The 19,611-nt window shown below is 51.2% G+C and overlaps 1 protein-coding gene across 1 annotated transcript; it reads left to right on the forward strand.

Moving 5' to 3' along the window:
- The first annotated feature begins 18,180 nt into the window (after positions 1–18,180).
- On the forward strand, positions 18,181–19,338 carry LOC147099551 (neurotrophin-4-like). Its single transcript, XM_085969317.1, has one exon. It carries the CDS (start codon positions 18,390–18,392, stop codon positions 19,122–19,124), a length of 735 nt encoding a protein of 244 aa, XP_085825443.1. The 5' UTR covers positions 18,181–18,389; the 3' UTR covers positions 19,125–19,338.
- Positions 19,339–19,611: the final 273 nt, after the last annotated feature.

The raw sequence follows: 19,611 nt of genomic DNA on the forward strand, positions 1-19,611 counted from the left end.
CAGGCAATGTGGCAAACTTGGTCACATAGCGAGAGTATGCCGGTCAGGAAAGAAGACCAGCAGCAAAAGGTCACCGCAGGAGAAGTACAAAAAAGTACACAAGGTGACAGAGAACAGTTCGGATGAACAGAAGACGGATTCAGACTCCAGCAGTAAGCAACTGGGTTGTCTGAAAATACATAATGTGGGTAACACAGCAGACCATCAAACTATCTGGGTCACGCTTCGGATAGCAGGAGTCCAAGTGAAGATGGAATTGGACACTGGGTCGGCATTAACGGTCATGAATAAGCAAGATTACAAAAGGTTATTCTCGCACATTCCCCTGAGGGATACGGAGATTGTATTGAAAACATACACGGGGCAAATAGTATACCCCAAAGGAAAGATAAAAGTAAACGTGGTCTACAATGGTAAAGAAAGTCAGAAAATGGACTTGTATGTGTTACCTGATGGAGGTCCGCCACTACTGGGACGGGAATGGATCCGGAGAATAAATGTGGACTGGCATTCCATACAAGCACTGACTGTAGATTCCTGTAAGGAGGACGACGTCAAACCTAAATGACTGTCCAAAATCTTAGATGATGCTAAGGAGGTGTTCCAACAGGGACTTGGAACACTGAAAGGAATTACGGCAACCATCAAGGTTGAAGAACATGCAAACCCAAAATTTCTCAAAGCCAGACCGGTGCCTTATGCGATACGACCTGCTGTGGAAGCAGAGCTGGAAGGGCTAGAACATTCAGGGGTACTGTCCAAGGTGGACTGGAGCGAATGGGCTACACCCATTGTTCCTGTCATGAAGCGTTCATTGAGCAACAAGCCGGGGGAACCTGGGAAGGTTCGCATCCGTGGCGATTTCAAGATCACTGTTAATCCGGTTCTTCACACGGTGCAATATCCGCTTCCGCGGATTGAAGATATCTTCGCTTTGCTGTCTGGCGGGAAACACTTCACTAAAATAGACCTGGCGCAGGCGTACCTACAGATGGAAGTTGATGAAGCGTCACGTCAGTATCTCACGATCAACACGCATAAGGGCTTATATCGGTATAATAGACTGGTTTTTGGAGTGGCATCAGCTCCAGCGATTTGGCAAAGGGCCATGGAGCAGGTATTGCAGGGAATTCCAGGCACACAATGCTACCTGGATGACATCCTGATTACAGGAGATAACGATAACGATCACCTCGCGAATTTGGAGCAGGTGCTCATCAGATTGAAAGAATATGGGCTCAGAGTTAATCGCCAGAAATGCGAGTTCTTTCAAAAGCGAATCTCGTACTGCGGCCACGTCATTGACCGGGAGGGGCTCCATAAGTCACCTGACAAAATCAAAGCTGTTGTAAAAGCTCCTGCACCGGAGAATGTATCCCAGTTGAGGTCGTTCCTCGGGTTGGTTAACTATTACCATAAGTTTCTTCCAAATTTATCCACGGTGTTACACCCGCTAAACACTCTTTTGCAAATGGGAATACCATGGAAGTGGAGCGATGATTGTAAGCGGGCTTTTCAAAAGAGCAAAGCACTGATCACCTCTAAGGAAGTGTTGGCTCACTTTAACCCAACGCTGCCTATTCGCTTAGCTTGTGATGCTTCTCCATATGGTATCGGGGCAGTGCTCTCACATAAGTTTCCAGATGGCTCGGAAAGGCCAGTCGCTTTCGCATCCAGATCATTGACCTCCGTTGAGCGCAACTATGCTCAGATAGATAGGGAGGCTCTCAGCCTCGTGTGGGGAGTTAAGAAATGTAACCATTACCTGCAAGGCCAAAAGTTTACGCTGCTGACAGATCACTAGCCGTTGGTTTCCATTTTCAACCCTAAGAAGGGTGTTCCGGTAATGACGGCGCAGAGGCTTCAGAGATGGTCCCTTTTCCTAGGGGCACATCAATATGATATTGAATTCAAAGGTACAAAACAACATGGTAATGCTGATGGGCTGTCGCGCCTGCCACTACCTACAGCGGAAGAGGCACCGGCAGTTGACCCTGTAGAGATATTTCACTCGACCATCATCGAATGCTTACCAGTCACCGATGCGGGTATTGAGAGAGAGACCCGAAATGACCCGACACTGTCTCGGGTCTACAACTTGACAGTGAAGGGATGGCCAGCACATAGCGAACCACTGTTACCAGCATTCTCAGCCAGACGAGAACAGCTGTCCGTATGTCAAGGAACATTGATGTATGGAACAAGGGTGATTATTCCTCCAAAATTAAGAGAGAGAGTTCAGAAGAATTGCACGAAGGTCATCTGGGGGGAGTCAAGATGAAAAGCCTTGCTAGGGCTTATGTGTGGTGGCCAGGTATCGACAAACAAATAGAGGATCTGACTAAAAGCTGCTCAGGGTGCCAAAAAGTTCAAAATACACCTCCAATTGCACCGCTGCATCCGTGGGAATGGCCTTCAGCCCCATGGCAAGGTGTGCATATCGACTTTGCAGGTCCATTCATGGATTCCATGTTTTTGATAGCAGTAGACGCACATTCTAAATGGCCAGAAGTGATTAAGATGTCGACCACTACCTCTGAGAAGACGATCGCAGTTCTAAGAACCATATTTGCAAGGAATGGGTTGCTGGAGCAAATATGTTCAGACAACGGACCACAGTTCGTGTCAGAAGAATTCCAGAAATTCATGAAAAAGAATGGGGTGAAACACTATACATCTGCCCCATATCATCCGGCTACAAATGGGTTGGCCCCATATCATCTGGCTACAAATGGGTTGGCCGAGAGATTTGTTCAAACGTTCAAAAAGGCGATAAAGGCCATGAGTGAAGACCATATTCCACTAGAACACAAGGTGGACAATTTCCTGATGGCGTATCGAAACGCCACGCATTCAGTGACAAATCAAAGCCCTGCCATAATGTTCTAAAACAGAAGGTTGCGGTCCCGGTTGGATTTGTTAAAACCCAATGTGCGAAGGGAAGTCGAAAACAAGCAATTCCAGCATGTAAATAACAAGGCCACTCGTAGTTTCGAAATAGGACAACCAGTATTGGCCAGGGACTATAGGGATGATAAATGGCAACCTGGAACAATTCGTGCACAACAAGGACCCTTGATGTACACGGTAGATGTTGGAGAGAACGTAATACGACGTCATGCTGACCAACTTGTGGAATCGAGAACAAGGGTCGACCCCATGTCTGCGGCAGAGACACCAGTTGAAGAACTTATTGAGCCTGTAGCATTTACCTCAGACTCGAACGTACCTGATGATGTTCAATCCATAGGAGATCAAGTGGATGAGTCACCCCAGCAACGAGAACCAGAGATCCCTGAAAGGCGTTATCCGGGCCGGATCAGGAGGCCTCCTCAGAGACTGAATCTATGAACAGTTATGTGTAAATTGTATATATGTTATCCATGTAATGTTTAATTTGGGGTGTACACTGTTAAGCTAAAAGGGGAGGAATTGTAGTGTATGTAACCTGTACCACCTTAAGAGGATACCTTAAGGTGATGGACTACTTTTTGATGGCTCCTGTACATTGTAGTACCGGTGGTGACCACACCGGTATATAAACCCTGCAGAGCAAAGTGTATCCCAGTTCAGCCCTGACCCTCAATCACTAAAGACCTGTTTACTTACTTCTGTAGTCTGTGTCCTGTTATTCAGTATAACTGCAATTGAAAACACAGACTCAACATTTCCAACCCGTGCTGTACCTGCCCTGGGAGTGTTTGATGGGGCAATGTAGAGGGAGCTTTACTCTGTATCTAACCCGTGCTGTACCTGCCCTGGGAGTGTTTGATGGGACAGTGTAGAGGTAGCTTTACTCTGTATCTAACCCCGTGCTGTACCTGCCCTGGGAGTGTTTGATGGGACAGTGCAGAGGGGGCTTTACTCAGTATCTAACCCGTGCTGTACCTGCCCTGGGAGTGTTTGATGGGACAGTGTAGAGGGAGCTTTACTTTGTATCTAACCCATGCTGTACCTGCCCTGAGAGTGTTTGATGGGACAGTGTAGAGGGGGCTTTACTCAGTATCTAACCCATGCTGTACCTGCCCTGGGAGTGTTTGATGGGACAGTGTAGAGGGAGCTTTACTCTGTATCTGACCCGTGCCGTACCTGCCCTGGGAGTGTTTGACGGGACAGTGTAGAGCGAACTTTACTCTGTTTCCAACCCGTGCTGTACCTGCCCTGGGAGTGTTTGATGGGGCAGTGTAGAGGGAGCTTTACTCTGTATCTAACCCGTGCTGTACCTGCCCTGGGCGTGTTTAATGGGGCAGTGTAGAGGGAGCTTTACTCTGTATCTAACCCATGCTGTACCTGCCCTGGGAGTGTTTGATGGGACAGTGTAGAGGGAGCTTTACTCTGTATCTAACCCGTGCTGTACCTGCCCCGGGAGTGATTGATGGGACAGTGTAGAGGGAGCTTTACTCTGTATCTAACCCTGTGTTGTACCTGCCCCGGGAGTGATTGATGGGACAGTGTAGAGGAAGCTTTCCTCTGTATCTAACCCTGTGTTGTACCTGCCCCGGGGGTGATTGATGGGACAGTGTAGAGGGAGCTTTACTCTGTATCTAACCCGTGCTGTACCTGCCCTGGGAGTGTTTGATGGGAGCTTCAGAAATATAGATATCGGGAGGTAAGTTCGGACACTCCTGTCTCCTTTCGTTGATCTTAATCCCATCTTCTCACTGCGACCGTTCATGGTCTCTTGACCCTTAAAGGGACAGTACGCCCTCTTATTGATCACGGGGTGGAGTCTGGTAGGTGAGAAGCTTTGCACATTTTTCCCTGCAGTTGCTCCCCAATCCATCCACTCCCCCCCCATCAGGAGACTGAGTATATCGGGGAGGCTCCGTGACAGTGCGGATGTCTCACGATCCAATCCGTTGGTCGGGCTGGGCTCATCGGGCCCTTTTCCGTTGCGCACTTTCTAGTAGATTTGATGCACTCATCCCACACTTGAACCGAGCCCTCTGGCTTTGCACTGGGGCGCCCTGTTTTTTTTTGAGCGGGCTTCCCGGCCCCGAAACAACACGATTTTCTTATAAATGTGCAAATCTTCTTTCGTCCACTCCCTTTCTTCCGCAGTGGGACAAAGTGACACCGCAATTCCCCAGCTCAACATCCCCCCCTAATGACCATAAAGGGCAATGGCAGGACACTCTGCCACCCCTCTTCCCCCTCTGTCTCCATCGTACGGTTCCCAGCCCTGGTCCACATTCATGCTGAGGAAACTGGATGTTTGGAAGGAAGTGGCGTGTAAACACAATGTGCAGAAGATTGTACACTTCTGCTGATTAAATTTTTTGGAATGGATTGTCGGGGGAAAGAAAAAACTTGCATTTCTATAGCGCCTTTCACAACCTCAGGACATCCCAAAGCGCTTTACAGCCAATGAAGTACTTTTTTGAAGTGTAGTCACTGTTGTAATGTGGGAAACGCAGCAGCCAACTTGCGCACAGCAAGCTCCCACAAACAGCAATGTGATAATGACCAGTTAACCTGATTCAGTGATGTTGGTTGAGGGATAAATATTGGCCCAGGACACCGGGGAGAACTCCCCCGGCTCTTCTTCGAAATAGTGCCATGGGATCTTTTACGTCCACCTGAGAGAGCAGACGGGGCCTTGGTTTAATGTCTCATCTGAAAGACGGCACCTCCGACAGTGCGGCGCTCCCTCAGTACTGCCCTTCCGACAGTGCGACGCTCCCTCAGTACTGCCCCTCTGACAGTGCAGCGCTCCCTCAGTACTGCCCCTCCAACAGTGCAGCGCTCCCTCAGTACTGCCCCTCCGACAGTGCGGCGCTCCCTCAGTACTGCCCCTCCGACAGTGCAGCGCTCACTCAGTACTGCCCCTCCGACAGTACGGCGCTCCCTCAGTACTGCCCCTCTGACAGTGCAGTGCTCCCTCAGTACTGCCCCTCCGACAGTGCAGCGCTCCTTCAGTACTGCCCCTCCGACAGTGCAGCGCTCACTCAGTACTGCCCTTCCGACAGTGCGACGCTCCCTCAGTACTGCCCCTCCGACAGTACAGCGCTCCCTCAGTACTGCCACTCCGACAGTGCAGCGCTCCCTCAGCACTGCCACTCCGACAGTGCAGCGCTCCCTCAGTACTGCCCCTCCGACAGTGCAGCGCTCCCTCAGTACTGCCCCTCCGACAGTGCGGCGCTCCCTCAGTACTGCCCCTCCGACAGTACGGCGCTCCCTCAGTACTGCCCCTCCGACAGTGTGGCACTCCCTCAGTACTGCCACTCCGACAGTGCGGCGCTCCCTCAGTACTGCCCCTCCAACAGTACGGCGCTCCCTCAGTACTGCCCCTCCGACAGTGTGGCGCTCCCTCAGTACTGCCCCTCCGACAGTGCGACGCTCCCTCAGTGCTGCCCCTCCGACAGTGCGGCGCTCCCTCAGTGCTGCCCCTCCGACAGTGCAGCACTCCCTCAGTACTGCCCCTCCGAAAGTGCAGCGCTCCCTCAGTACTGCTCCTCCGACAGTGCAGCTTCTCCCTCAGTACTGCCCCTCCGACAGTGCAGCGCTCCCTCAGTACTGCCCCTCCGACAGTGCGGCACTCCCTCAGTACTGCCCCTCCAACAGTGCAGCGCTCCCTCAGTACTACCCCTCCGACAGTGCAGCGCTCCCTCAGTACTGCTCCTCCGACAGTGCAGCTTCTCCCTCAGTACTGCCCCTCCGACAGTGCGGCGCTCCCTCAGTACTGCCCCTCCGACAGTGCAGCGCTCCCTCAGCACTGCACTGGGACTGTCAGCCTTGGATTTTGTGCTCGAGTCTCTGGAGTGGAGACCCCGAATCCACGACCTTCTGACTCAGGGGGGCGAGAGGCGCTGCCCGCTGAGCCACGGCCGACACCGAGAGCGTGAAAAAAAAGCAAACCGCGATTGTACTCCTCCCGCCCGCCACCTCCCTCCGATTCCGTCCTGCAGCGCGCTGACTGCGAGTGAACAGCAGAACGGCGAGCGGCTTTTAACCCGCTGGCTTGCGATAATTGAAGGTTCCCACCGGTGAGTTCACGCGGGCTTCAGGAACTCCACATGCACGTCTGTCTGGTTCCAGATATGGGGGGGGGGGCGGGCCAGGCCTCTGGGGAAGAGCCACAACCCTGAACCGTTGCCAGGGCAATGCAGTCATCTTGACTGAAGGGCGGTGCCCGGAGGATGCCAGCCCGCTGCCGCTTCCAAGAAAAAAAAAACTTGTGTGAGCCTTCAAGTGGAAACAGTTCCGATAACCACCAGCACATGTTGGAAAACCGCCCACAGTATCTCCCAGCTCTATCGCGGAGTGCGGCGGGGGGGCTGGTGGGGTGCGGGTAGGGAGGGGAGCGCAGTTTCTGGTTTGCAAGGCAGAAATTCCTGACGGCAGTGCGGTGGGAAGAAACGAGCTTAAGCGGAACAAAACGTATCCGAAGCAATGATCCGCTAATTTATACAGAGCCTTGGTGAGACCACACCTGGAGCACTGTGTGCAGTTTTGGTCTCCTTGCCTAAGAAAGGATATACTTTCCATAGAGGGAGTGCAGCGAAGGTTCGCCAGACTGGTTCCTGGGATGGCAGGACTGTCGTATGAGGAGAGATTGGGTCGACTGGGCCTGTATTCACTAGAGTTTAGAAGAATGAGAGGGGATCTCATGGAAACGTATAAAATTCTGATAGGGCTAGACAGACTGGATGAAGGGAGGGTGTTTCCCCTGGCTGGGGGGTCTAGAACGAGGGGTCACAGTCTCAGGATACGGGGTCGGCCATTTAGGACTGAGATGAGGAGAAATTTCTTCACTCAGAGGGTGGTGAACCTGTGGAATTCTCTACCACAGAAGGCTGTGGAGGCCAAGTCACTGAATATATTGAAGAAGGTGATAGATAGATTTCTAGACACAAAAGGCATCAAGGGGTATGGGGAGAGAGCGGGAATATGGTATTGAGATAGAGGATCAGCCATGATCATATTGAATGGCGGAGCAGGCTCGAAGGGCCGAATGGCCGACTCCTGCTCCTATTTTTTATGTTTCTAATTTTCTTTTTGGGTGCGCGGCCCATTCAGATTTCCGCGCATGCGAGGGTTTTTTTTTTCTATTGAAAAGCCGCTGGGCGGCCTGCCCGGGACCGCCAGAGCGCTGCATCGCGGTTATGACGGGAACTTCGGGACATCGAAGTCCTCGAAAGTTTGCCAAGTGACTGCTCGGTCCGCGTGTGGGCGCCGCTGCCACCCGGTGGGGAGGCACTGGTCCTGCAGGTGGAGCTTCATTTCAATCAGCGGGAGGACTTGCCAAACCCCTCAACGGGGCTTGGCACCTGATGACGTATGAGGAGAGATTGGGTCGATTGGGCTTATATTCGCTAGAGTTTAGAAGAATGAGAGGGGATCTCATTGAAACTTATAAAATTCTAACAGGACTAGACAGACTAGATGCAGGAAGGATGTTCCCGATGGCGGGGGAGTCCAGAACCAGGGGTCACAGTCTAAGGATAAGGGGTAAGCCATTTAGGACTGAGATGAGGAGGAATTTCTTCACCCAGAGAGTGGTGAACCTGTGGAATTCTCTACCACAGAAGACAGTTGAGGCCAATTCATTAAATATATTCAAGAAGGAGTTGGATATATTTCTTAAGGCTAAAGGGATCAAGGGATATGGGGAGAAGGCAGGACCGGGTACTGAATATGGATGATCAGCCATGATCTCATTAATGGCGGAGCAGGCTCGAGGGGCCGAATGGCCGACTCCTGCTCCTATCTTCTATGTTTCTATGTGCCTTCTCAAGCCAGAAACAAAACCAATGCCAACCACAAACTGTGCAACGTGGAGGTGGAATCAGAGAGGAAGTGAGCACTTTGCAGTTTTTGATTCTCCCTTTCTGCAGTCTCCCCCTTTTTGTAAAAAGTTATTTTACTGGCGTGTCCTGGGGAAGGTGGAGTTCCAACAGTCCCTGGTGTTTTGCACAGTTACGTAATTGCGAATGGTGTTTCCTGTCCCTGGGCATTTTGTTCAAATCTGTATTGGAAGTGGGGAGTGGCAGCGAGAGGGGATTAAACGCGCAAGGGACCCAGTGCGTGTCTGAACGAGGGCTCAGAAACGCTCCCACCGCTGGGAGAGGACTGCGGATTTATGTGGCTGCTGTCATTTTCAGTGGCTCCTCGCCTGGAATGCCGACACCTGCGCTGGGAGCAGTCCCGCAGCCCTTCGGTACCTCGTCCAAGTGGCCTTCCGTCACGTGTGAGTCGAGGGCAGTGAGTGTCGACGGGCTGTTTGAACGTGGGTGGGAGGGGAGGGGATGGGACAAGCCCGATCCTGCCCACTCACGCCCACGCACAAACCCTGAAAAGTGTGAGGTGATGCATTTTGGGAGGACTAACAAGGCAAGGGAATACACAATGAATGGTAGGACCCCAGGAAGGACAGAGGATCAGAGGGACCTTGGTGTGCATGTGCATAGATCCCTGAAGGCAGCAGGACAGGTGGATAAGGTGGTTAAAAAGGCATATGGGATACTTGCCTTCATTAGCCGAGGCATAGAATACAAGAGCAGGGAGGTTATGATGGAGCTGTAAAAAACGCTAGTTAGGCCTGTCCTGACTCTTACCATTTATGTAGAAATGACTCATGAGATAACACTGGGCAGCCAGCTGGTGGCGCCATCCAGGGAAAGTATAAATACTCGGGCGTGGGCCCAGCTTGCTCAGGACATTTTTGTAACCAGGAACTAGTGATGTAACTAGTACTCATGGTTGTGAAACAGTTGATTAAAGCCTCGTTTTATATTCAAACCAAGTGCTTAGTGAGTTTTCTTACGTCAAGGCCACAGCTGGAATACCGTGTGCAGTTCTGGTCGCCACACTATAGGAGGGATGTGATTGCATTGGAGAGGGTGCAGAGGAGATTCACCAGGATGTTACCTGGGCTGGAGTGCTTCAGCTATGAAGAGAGACTGGACAGGCTGGGGGTGTTTTCCTTAGAGCAGAGAAGGCTGAGGGGGGACCTGACTGAGGTGTACAAAATGATGAGGGGCATAATTAGGGTAGATAGAAAGGAACTTTTCCCCTTAGTAGAGGGGTCAATAACCAGGGGGCATAGTTTCAAGGTAAGGGGCAGGAGGTTTAGAGGGGATTTGAGGAAAAACTTTTTCACCCAGAGGGTGGTTGGAATCTGGAACTCACTGCCTGAAAGGGTGGTAGAGGCAGGAACCCTCACAACATTCAAGAAGCATTTAGATGAGCACTTGAAACGCCATAGCATACAAGGCTACGGACCAAGTGCTGGAAAATGGGATTAGAATAGACAGGGCTTGATGGCCGGCGCGGACACGATGGGTCGAAGAGCCTCTTTCTGTGCTGTATAACTCTATGTGGGAAAAATTCAGTATCGCCCCGTTTGGGGCACGATTATCGGCTGTGCGCAAAATTTAGTGCCTGGCGCTAATTATCGCCTCCGACAGCAAACTTGGCTTTTATCGCCCCGGGGGTGATTGGAGCGCTAAATCAGGCGCTTCACACCTGTCTTAAGAGGCAAAGGCCGAGGAGCGAGGCGCTACCTCAGAGCGCTGGCGAAGCTCATGTGATGTCAGTTAGCAATGGAACACCGACACACTGGCGCCGGCCAGTTCTTAAAGGGGAGGGTCGATCTTGCTCTCCATCCACATCCTGCTCATTGCAGCCTTGAATCTCAGCCTGGAGAGACCTGTACATCAAATCTGCTGGAAAGAACAATGGAGAGGCCCAGGGAAAGAGCTCAGAGTGCAGCCCCCATTGTCTCTTCTAAATCGATACAAGGAAGGGCAAATCAAAATGAACCTGCAAAGTGCTGCTCAGTACCCAAAACTCCTTCACACAGCGTTGAATCTCTCCAGAAGTCTCTCTCTCTCTCTCAGAATGCGTGGTGCAAAAATGTCACCAACAAAAAAAGGCAGGAAGCGGTCGCCTTTAAATAGCGCTCCCCCAGTCCCTTCCCAACTGCAAAACGCTCCCCTCAACCTGTCGTTGCTAGCGGTAGGCGGTAAGGCAGGGGGCGCCACTCAATATCCGGTCCGGGGCACGACCGGGGCATTGCGCGCTCGACTGACGTCACGATCTGCCGGCGCAGGAGATCGTGGCGGTAGTGTTTAGCACCGCCTCAAAATGTCTAGTTAATTTCGTGAGCATCGCAAACATCGCCGCGCACGGGCGCTAGTTGCTTTGCACCCCATTAAGGCGCTAATGGGAGGCGCAAACCAGCTGAATTTTTCCCCCCATGACTCGATGACTCTATGACAATCACGCACTCATACAAACACACAGACTCACTCACTCACACACACTGTCGGAGGTGCCGCCGTCTTTCGGATGAGACGTTAAACCGAAGCCCCGTCTGCTCTCTCAGCTGGACGTGAAACATCCCGTGACACTGCTTCGCAGGGGAGCAGGGGAATTCTCCCCGGTCTCCCATCTGCCCCGTAAGCTGCGCTTTGTTCTGCGCGGCCTGTTTCTTTTACTGCGCGGTCCCTTTAAATTTCCGCGCGCGCGCGTTGTTTGCAGTGGAGAAGCCGGCGGGAGGCCGTGCAGCGTAGCGGGAACATTGCCGGTGTCCTGGGGCCAATATTCATCCCTCGACCAACATCACTAAAGCAGATGATCTGGTCGTCACCTCACTGCTGTTTGCGGGAGCTTGCTGTGCGCAAATTGTTACCCACACTTCCTACATTACAACTCCTCAAAAAGTGCTACACTGGCTGTGAAGCGCTTTGGGACGTCCTGAGGTTGTGAAAGGCGCTATAGCAATGCAGGTTGGTTCTTTCTTTCCTCATAACTCGGCCCCCCCCCCCCCCCCCCCCCCGGCGCGGTCGCAGCCAGAATCAGTCCGGCGTTGTGCAGACATAGAAACATAGAAGATAGGAGCAGGAGTAGGCCATTCGGCCCCTCGAGCCTGCTCCACCATTCAATGAGATCATGGCTGATCATCCAAACTCAGTACCCTGTCCCTGCCTTCTCCCCATATCCCTTGATCCCTTTAGCCTTAAGAAATATATCTAACTCCTTCTTGAATATATTTAATGAATTGGCCTCAACTGCCTTCTGTGGTAGAGAATTCCACAGGTTCACCACTCTCTGGGTGAAGAAATTCCTCCTCATCTCAGTCCTAAATGGCTTACCCCTTATCCTTAGACTGTGACCCCTGGTTCTGGACTCCCCCGCCATCAGGAACATCCTTCCTGCATCTAGTCTGTCTAGTCCTGTTAGAATTTTATAAGTTTCAATGAGATCCCCTCTCATTCTTCTAAACTCCAGCGAGTATAAGCCCAATCGACCCAATCTCTCCTCATACGTCATTCCTGCCACCCCAGGTATCAGCCTGGTGAATCTTCGCTGCACTCCCTCCATGGCAAGAACATCCTGCAAGATTGACGTCTTCCTTTTACTGCAGTGTGATGGTCTTGATTGAATGAAACGTTAGTGCAGACAGCGACTTGCTACCACTTGAGCAGGAGTTAGCTCCGCTGAGCTTTGACTGACGACCTGTAAATATCTTTGGAATTCGGAGCATTTTTCCCTCAAAGGAAGTCCTGCCATTTCTCCATAGCTTGTCACACTGAATGTGTGATTGCCCTTTGGGGGATAATTGCAGCAGAGAATAACACGAAGAGAAACGTTTCCACTTGTGTGGGGGAGACCAGAACTAGAGGCCATCAATATCAGATCGTCACCAATAAATCCAACCGGGAATTCAGGAGAAACTTCTTTACCCAGAGAGTGGTGAGACTGTGGCACTCGCTACCACAGGGAGTGGTTGAGGAGAATAGTATAGATGCATTTAAGAGGAAGCTGGATAAACACATGAGGGAGGAAGGATTAGAGGGTTATGTTGATGGGGTGAGATGAAGAGAGGTGGGAGGAGGCAGGTGTGGAGCTTAAACACCGGCACGGACCAGTTGGGCCGAATGGCCTGTTTCTGTGCTGTAATTTCGATGTAACACACTCACCGGGGAGGCTGCCGGTCAAGTCGAGACTTAGTGCAGGGGTCGACAGCAGATGGAACGGACCACCCCAGGGACGGATTGTCTCCCATGGCAGCACTGCCGGGGCTAGTGAGGGTTGGACAGTCAGCGCACCCCGCCCCTCACCCCCCCCCCACCCCCACCAACCCAAGACAACTCTTTCTTGCTGAGCGAATAGAATATTAGTGCAGACAGGATCCTCGCCGGTATCATCTGTTGGATCAAGCCCCACTCCAGAGACTTGAGCACATAATCGCGGCTGACACCCCCAGTGCAGTGCTGAGGGAGTGCCGCACTGTCGGAGGTGCTGCACTTTCGGATGAGACGTTAAGCCGAGGCGCCGTCTGCCCTCTTGGGTGGACATAAAAGATGCCACAGCCATTATTTCGAAGAAGAGCAGGGGAGTTATCCCCGGTGTCCTGGCCAATATTTATCCCTCAATCAGCATCACTAAAGCAGATGATCTGGTCATTATCACATTGCTGTTTGTGGGAGCTTGCTGTGTGCAAATTGGCTGCCGTGTTTCCCACATTACAACAGTGACCACACTTCAAAAAAGTACTTCATTGGCTGTAAAGCGCTTTGCGACGTCCTGAGATCGTGAAAATAGAGATACAGAGAAAATATTTGCTCTGGTGGGGGAAATCAAGAACGAGGGGACAAAACCTTAAAATTAGACCGAGGCCTTTCGGGAGTGAAATCAGAAAGCACATTTTCACACAAAGGGTAGTGGAAACCTGGAACTCTCGCCCCCTCCTCCCCCCCTCAAAAAGCTGTGGATACTGGGGGAGAATTGAAGTTTTCAAGACTGAGATCAATAGATTTTTTTTTGGTCAGGTGATGGTATCGAGGGAGACAGAGCAATGGCGGGTAAATGGAGTTGAGGTGATCTAACGCAATGGCGGAACGGGCCCGGAGGGGGCTGAACGGCCTCCTCCTGTTCCTAATGGCTACAAGGGGGTCGGCTGGAGAGTTTAACCTTTCTGCGGACAGCCACAAACAGCGCTGGGCAGAAGAGTTACCGGAATTGGGTGAGAAAATGCATTTCAGCAGATGATACAGCAGCAGCTTAGTAACAGGCTGCAAAAATCACGTTTCCACGGTAACACACAGAGTAAATAAATAAAGGCGGGTTTTAAAACTCTTACCTCGGGAACTGGCTCGGGGTGTGGGGGGAGGGGGTGATTTTTTTTAAATTTTGCTTCACGAATTTTCATTTTGTTGTTTTGGGGGCCGACCGCGCTGTGGGTTTAACACTGACCTTTCACCTCCAGGTTCAGGGTTCAAATCCAGCCCGACCGGATGGGGGGGGCGCTGAAAGTCTCTCTTGTGCGCCGGCAGTTGTTGTGGGATGGGTCTCGATCCAGTGCCCACTGGGACCTGCGGCGCAAAAAACCAGCTCCCCAGGACACACACAGAGAACCAGTCTCTCCCTCACCAAGAGTCGGCCATTCTCCAGTCCGCTCGCTTGACACGAGTGTGCTGTGAGGAGGATGCAGAGAAACTCCAGTATGATTTAGACAGGTTGGGTGATTGGGCAGATGCATGGCAGATGTGGATAAATGCGAGGTTATCCACTTCGGTGGCAAAAGCAGGAGGACAGATTATTATCTGAACGGCAATAGATTGGGAGAAGGGGAAGTGCAATGAGACCCGGGTGTCCTTGTGCACCAGTCGCTGAAGGTAAGCATGCAGGTGCAGCAGGCGGTGAAGAAGGCAAATGGTATGTTGGCCTTCATAGCGAGAGGGTTCGAGTACAGGAGCAAGGTTGTCTTGCTGCAGTTGTACAGGGCCTTGGTGAGGCCACATCTTGAGTATTGTGTGCAGTTTTGGTCGCCTTATCTGAGGAAGGATGTTCTTGCCATGGAGAGAGTGCAGCGAAGATTCACCAGACTGATACCTGGGATGGCAGTAATGACGTATGAGGAGAGATTGGGTCGATTAGGCTTATATTCGCTAGAGTTTAGAAGAATGAGAGGGGATCTCATTGAAACTTATAAAATTCTAACAGGACTAGACAAACTACATGCAGGAAGGATGTTCCCGATGGCGGGGGAGTCCAGAACCATGGGTCACAGTCTAAGGATAAGGGGTAGGCCATTTAGGACAGAGATGAGGAGGAATTTCTTCACCCAGAGAGTGGTGAACCTGTGGAATTCTCTACCACAGAAGGCAGTTGAGACCAATTCATTAACTATATTCAAGAAGGAGTTAGATATATTTCTTAAGGCTAAAGGGATCAAGGGATATGGGGAGAAGGCAGGGACAGGGTACTGAATTTGGATGATCAGCCATGATCGCATTGAATGGCGGAGCAGGCTCGAGGGGCCGAATGGCCTACTCCTGCTCCTATCTTCTATATTTCTATGAGTCCGAGAACCTTTATAACAAGAAAGACTCGCATTTCTACAGCGCCTTTCACGAACACACGACGTCCCAAAGCGCTTTACAGCCAATGAAGTACTTTTTGAAGGGTCGTCACTGTTGTAATGTAGGAAACGATAATAAAGAGGTTTATCGCTGGTGCAGTCCCTGGCCTGTCCCAAGTTAGAGGATCTCAGTCAGGGAACGGTGGAGCTGCTGTAACTGGGCTGAGCACCCCTGGGCTAAGGAGGGGAATTACATAGAATTCACAGCACAGAAACAGGCCATTCGGCCCAACTGGTCCGTGCCGGTATTTATGCTCCTCACGAGCCTCCTCCCACCCCTCCGCATCTCACCCTATCAGCATATCCTTCTGTTCCTTTCTCCCTCGTGTGTTTATCCAGCTTCCTCTTAAATGCATCTATACTATTCGCCTCAACCACTCCCTGTGGCAGCGAGTTCCACATTCTCATCACTCTCCGGGTAAAGACGATTCTCCTGAATTCCCCATCGGATTTATTAGTGACTATTTTCTATTTATTAGTGTCAGCCAGTGGCTCAGTGGGCAGCACCCTCGCCTCTGAGTCAGAAGGTTGTGGGTTCAAGTCCCGCTCCACAGACTCGAGGACAGAAATCTAGGCTGACACTCCGAGGGAAGTGCTGCACTGTTGGAGGTGCCATCTTTCGGATGAGACATTAAACCAAGGCCCCCCTCTGCCCTCTCGGGTGGACGTAAAAGATCCCACGGCCACTATTTTGAAGAAGAGCAGTGGGAGTTCTCCCCGGTGTCCTGGGGCCAATAATTATCCTTCAACCCACATCACAAAAAACAGATGATCTGGTCATTATCACATTGTTGTTTGTGGGAGCTTGCTGTGCACAATTTGGCCGCGTTTCCTGCATTACAACAGTGACTACACGTCAAAAAGTGCTTCAATGTCAGGAAAGCGTTTTGGGACGTCCGATGGTCGTGAAAGGCGCTATATAAATGCAAGTCTTTCTTTAATATTTATGGCCCCTAGTTTTAGGGAGAGGATAATAATGAACTTGGTGTTAGTGTGCAACAAGGTGACATCTCATGCAAGGGGCCTGTCCCACAAATACTGTGGCCGCAAATTGGAGCGTGAGATATAATAGAGTCTGTGAATTTCTTTACAGTCTTTAAATATCTAATGTCAAAAAAAAATCTGACCATCCCATTTGAAGTTTCACTGGCAGTCGGAGCTGTGCACGAGTTATTTAAGTATCCATGCACAAAGAGGGTAGTGAGAGCAGACGGGGCCTCGGTTTAACGTCTCATCCGAAAGGCGGTGACGTAATAAAGACTCACTACGCACTTGGTTGAACATAAAGCAAGGCTTTAATCGACTTGTAACAAAACATGGAAGTCTAGTTAGTAGTCACTAGCTTCCTGTTTCCAGATTGTCTCTGGCCAAGTTGGGCCCCCGCCCGAGTATTTATACTCCTTGGACGGCGCCCTCAGCTGGCCGTTCAGTAGTACTTCCTGAGTTACTTCTTGTAGAAGTTGCGATTTATGACAGGCGGCACCTCCGACAGTGCAGCACTCCCTCGGTACTGGCACTGGGAGTCTCAGCCTGTGCTCCTGTCTCTGGACTGAGATTCACAAAAGTCCCACTCGAATCCAGTCGAGAAACTAATAGAAACATTCAAAAGGGCAAATCACAAAAGATTTCCACCAGTTAGTGACTCGCGTAACTGATTGCTGCCCACTTTTGTTTCCCTGAAGGGCAGGTGTCGGGGTTAACTGCAGGGTAACAGAAGCAGTAAAGAGCTGCAGCATCACCCATAGAAGCAGGAGGAGGCCATTCAGCCCCTCGAGCCTGTTCCGCCATTCAATTAGATCACAGCTGATCTGTACCGTAACTCCATCTACCCGCCTTGGTTCCATAACCCTTAATACACTCACCCAACAAAAGTCTATCAATCTCAGTTTTGAAATTTTCAATTGACCCTCAGCCTCAACAGCTTTTTGGGGGAGAGAGTTCCAGATTTCCACCACCCTTTGTGTGAAGAAGTGTTTCCTGACATCACCCCTGAACGGCCTGGCTCTAATTTTAAGGTGATGCCCCCTTGTTCTGGACTCCCCCCACCAGAGGAAATAGTTTCTCTCTATCTACCCCCTATCGAATCCTTTAATCATCTTAAACACCTCGATTAGATCACCTCTTACATGGGATATACGGCACAGAAACAGGCCATTCGGCCCAACCAGTCCATGCCGGCGTTTATGCTCCACTCGAGCCTCCTCCTGTCTTTCCTCATCTAACTCTATCAGCGTAACCCTCTATTCCCTCTCCCTCAGATGCTTGTCCAGCCTCCCCTTAAATGCGTCGATACTATTCGCCTCAACCACTCCCTGTGGTAGCGAGTTCCACATTCTCACCACTCTCTGGGTAAAGAAGTTTCTTCTGAATTCCCTATTGGATTTCTTGGTGACTATCTTATATTGATGGCCTCTAGTTTTGCTCTTCCCCACAAGTGGAAACATTCTCTCTGTATCCACTCTATCAAAACCTTTCATAATTTCAAAGATCTCTATTAGGTCACCCCTCAACCTTCTCTTTTCAAGAGAAAAGAGACCCAGCCTGTTCACCCTTTCCTGATAGGTATACCCTCGCATTTCTGGTATCATCCTTGTAAATCTTCTCTGCACCCTCTCCAGTGCCTCTATATCCTTTTAATAATATGGTGACCAGAACCGTACGCAGTACTCCAAGTGTGGTCTAATCAAGGTTCGATACAGGTTTAGCATAACTTCCCTACTTTTCAATTCTATCCCTCTAGAAATAAACCCTAGTGCTTGGTTTGCTGTTTTTATGGCCTTGCTAACCTGTATCACGTTTAGTGATTTGTGTATTTGTACACTGAGATCCCTTTGTTCCTCTACCCCACCTAGACTCGCACCCTCCAAGTGATGTGACCTCCCTATTCTTCCGCCCAAAATCTGCTATACTCGAGGGAACACAAGCCTAGTGCTGAGAATCTTACTGCCTCCTGACCTCATTCAATGTCTAAACCCCGGGGCCTGTTCTCTCTCCGCAGGTCTGTGAGGTGAGCAGAGTAATGATCACTCTCCTTTGTGTCATGGTCGTTTTGAATCTCGGAAGCATCAGGGCTGCTCCTTTGCAATCAAACACCGCACCCCAAGGCCACGGATCTCCTCAGGATGTGCTGGTGCGGCAGACTCGACTCAACGACAGCGAGCCGGCGGACGAGGCGGCCAACGGCGACCTGCTGCTCGACGACACGGCCCCCCACGTCCAGGGCCTGGGCGCCGAGGTCTCGGGGAAGGAGTGGGACTTTTACTCTCCGCGGGTGACCCTGGCCGCCCAGCCCCCGGGCGTCCCCCCTTTGCTGTTCATCATGGAGGAGGCCCTGAGCCAGACCGAGCTGGCCAACCGGACCGTGCGGGTCAAGCGGCAGTCGGGGGCCGGCGGCGCCGTCGACCCCGCCCGCCGGGGGGACCTCTCGGTCTGCGACAGCGTCAGCAGCTGGGTGACGGACCGGCGGGAGGCGGTGGACATCCACGGCAAGATGGTGGCCGTGCTGACCGATGTGGCCACCCCCACCGGGCCCCTCCGGCAGTACTTCTACGAGACGCGCTGTGACGCCATCTCCACCACCGCCCAGGGGGGCTGCCGGGGGGTCGACAAAAAGCACTGGATCTCCGAGTGCAAGACCAAGCAGTCGTACGTGCGGGCGCTCACCGCCGACGCCCAGAAGCGGAAGGGTTGGCGCTGGATACGCATCGACACCTCGTGCGTTTGCACCTTGATCAATCGGACTGGAAGAATGTGACACCTCGGCCTTCTTCCCCCCACCTCATCCCCCGCCCCCTTTATTTGGTGTTATCGATATGTTTGTAAATATATAAAATATATAAATTATTTCACTAAGTTTTATGGATTGCATGTAAAAAATTATGTTTATACATTGGACTATTGTATTTATTATTCCTGAATTTACATATTGCTACTGTTTGTATTAACTTATTGTATCTGAAATATATTATTCTTCACTTACGCCGTGTTTTAATATAATCGGGGAGTCAGATTTTCGTCAAGCTGGTCAGTCTCCGCACAAGGACACCGAGCGTCGTCTTCAGGTGAAGCGGGGGTGGGGGGGGGGGTTAGAGGTCAGAAGTTAACAGGTGTAATTTAGGCTCCGCTTCAAAGCCCCTGCTTTTTTTTTGGTCGCAAACCTTACGGGAGCTTGAGACGCAGAGGGGTGGAGTGGGGTTGGTTGCCACGGCGAGAGTACCGGCCGAGAGACGCAGAACGGAGGC

This window comes from Somniosus microcephalus, chromosome 28 (assembly GCF_052327205.1).
Source record: "Somniosus microcephalus isolate GS21.2 chromosome 28, FLI_Smic_1.0, whole genome shotgun sequence".
Taxonomy (NCBI): Eukaryota; Metazoa; Chordata; class Chondrichthyes; order Squaliformes; family Somniosidae; genus Somniosus; species Somniosus microcephalus.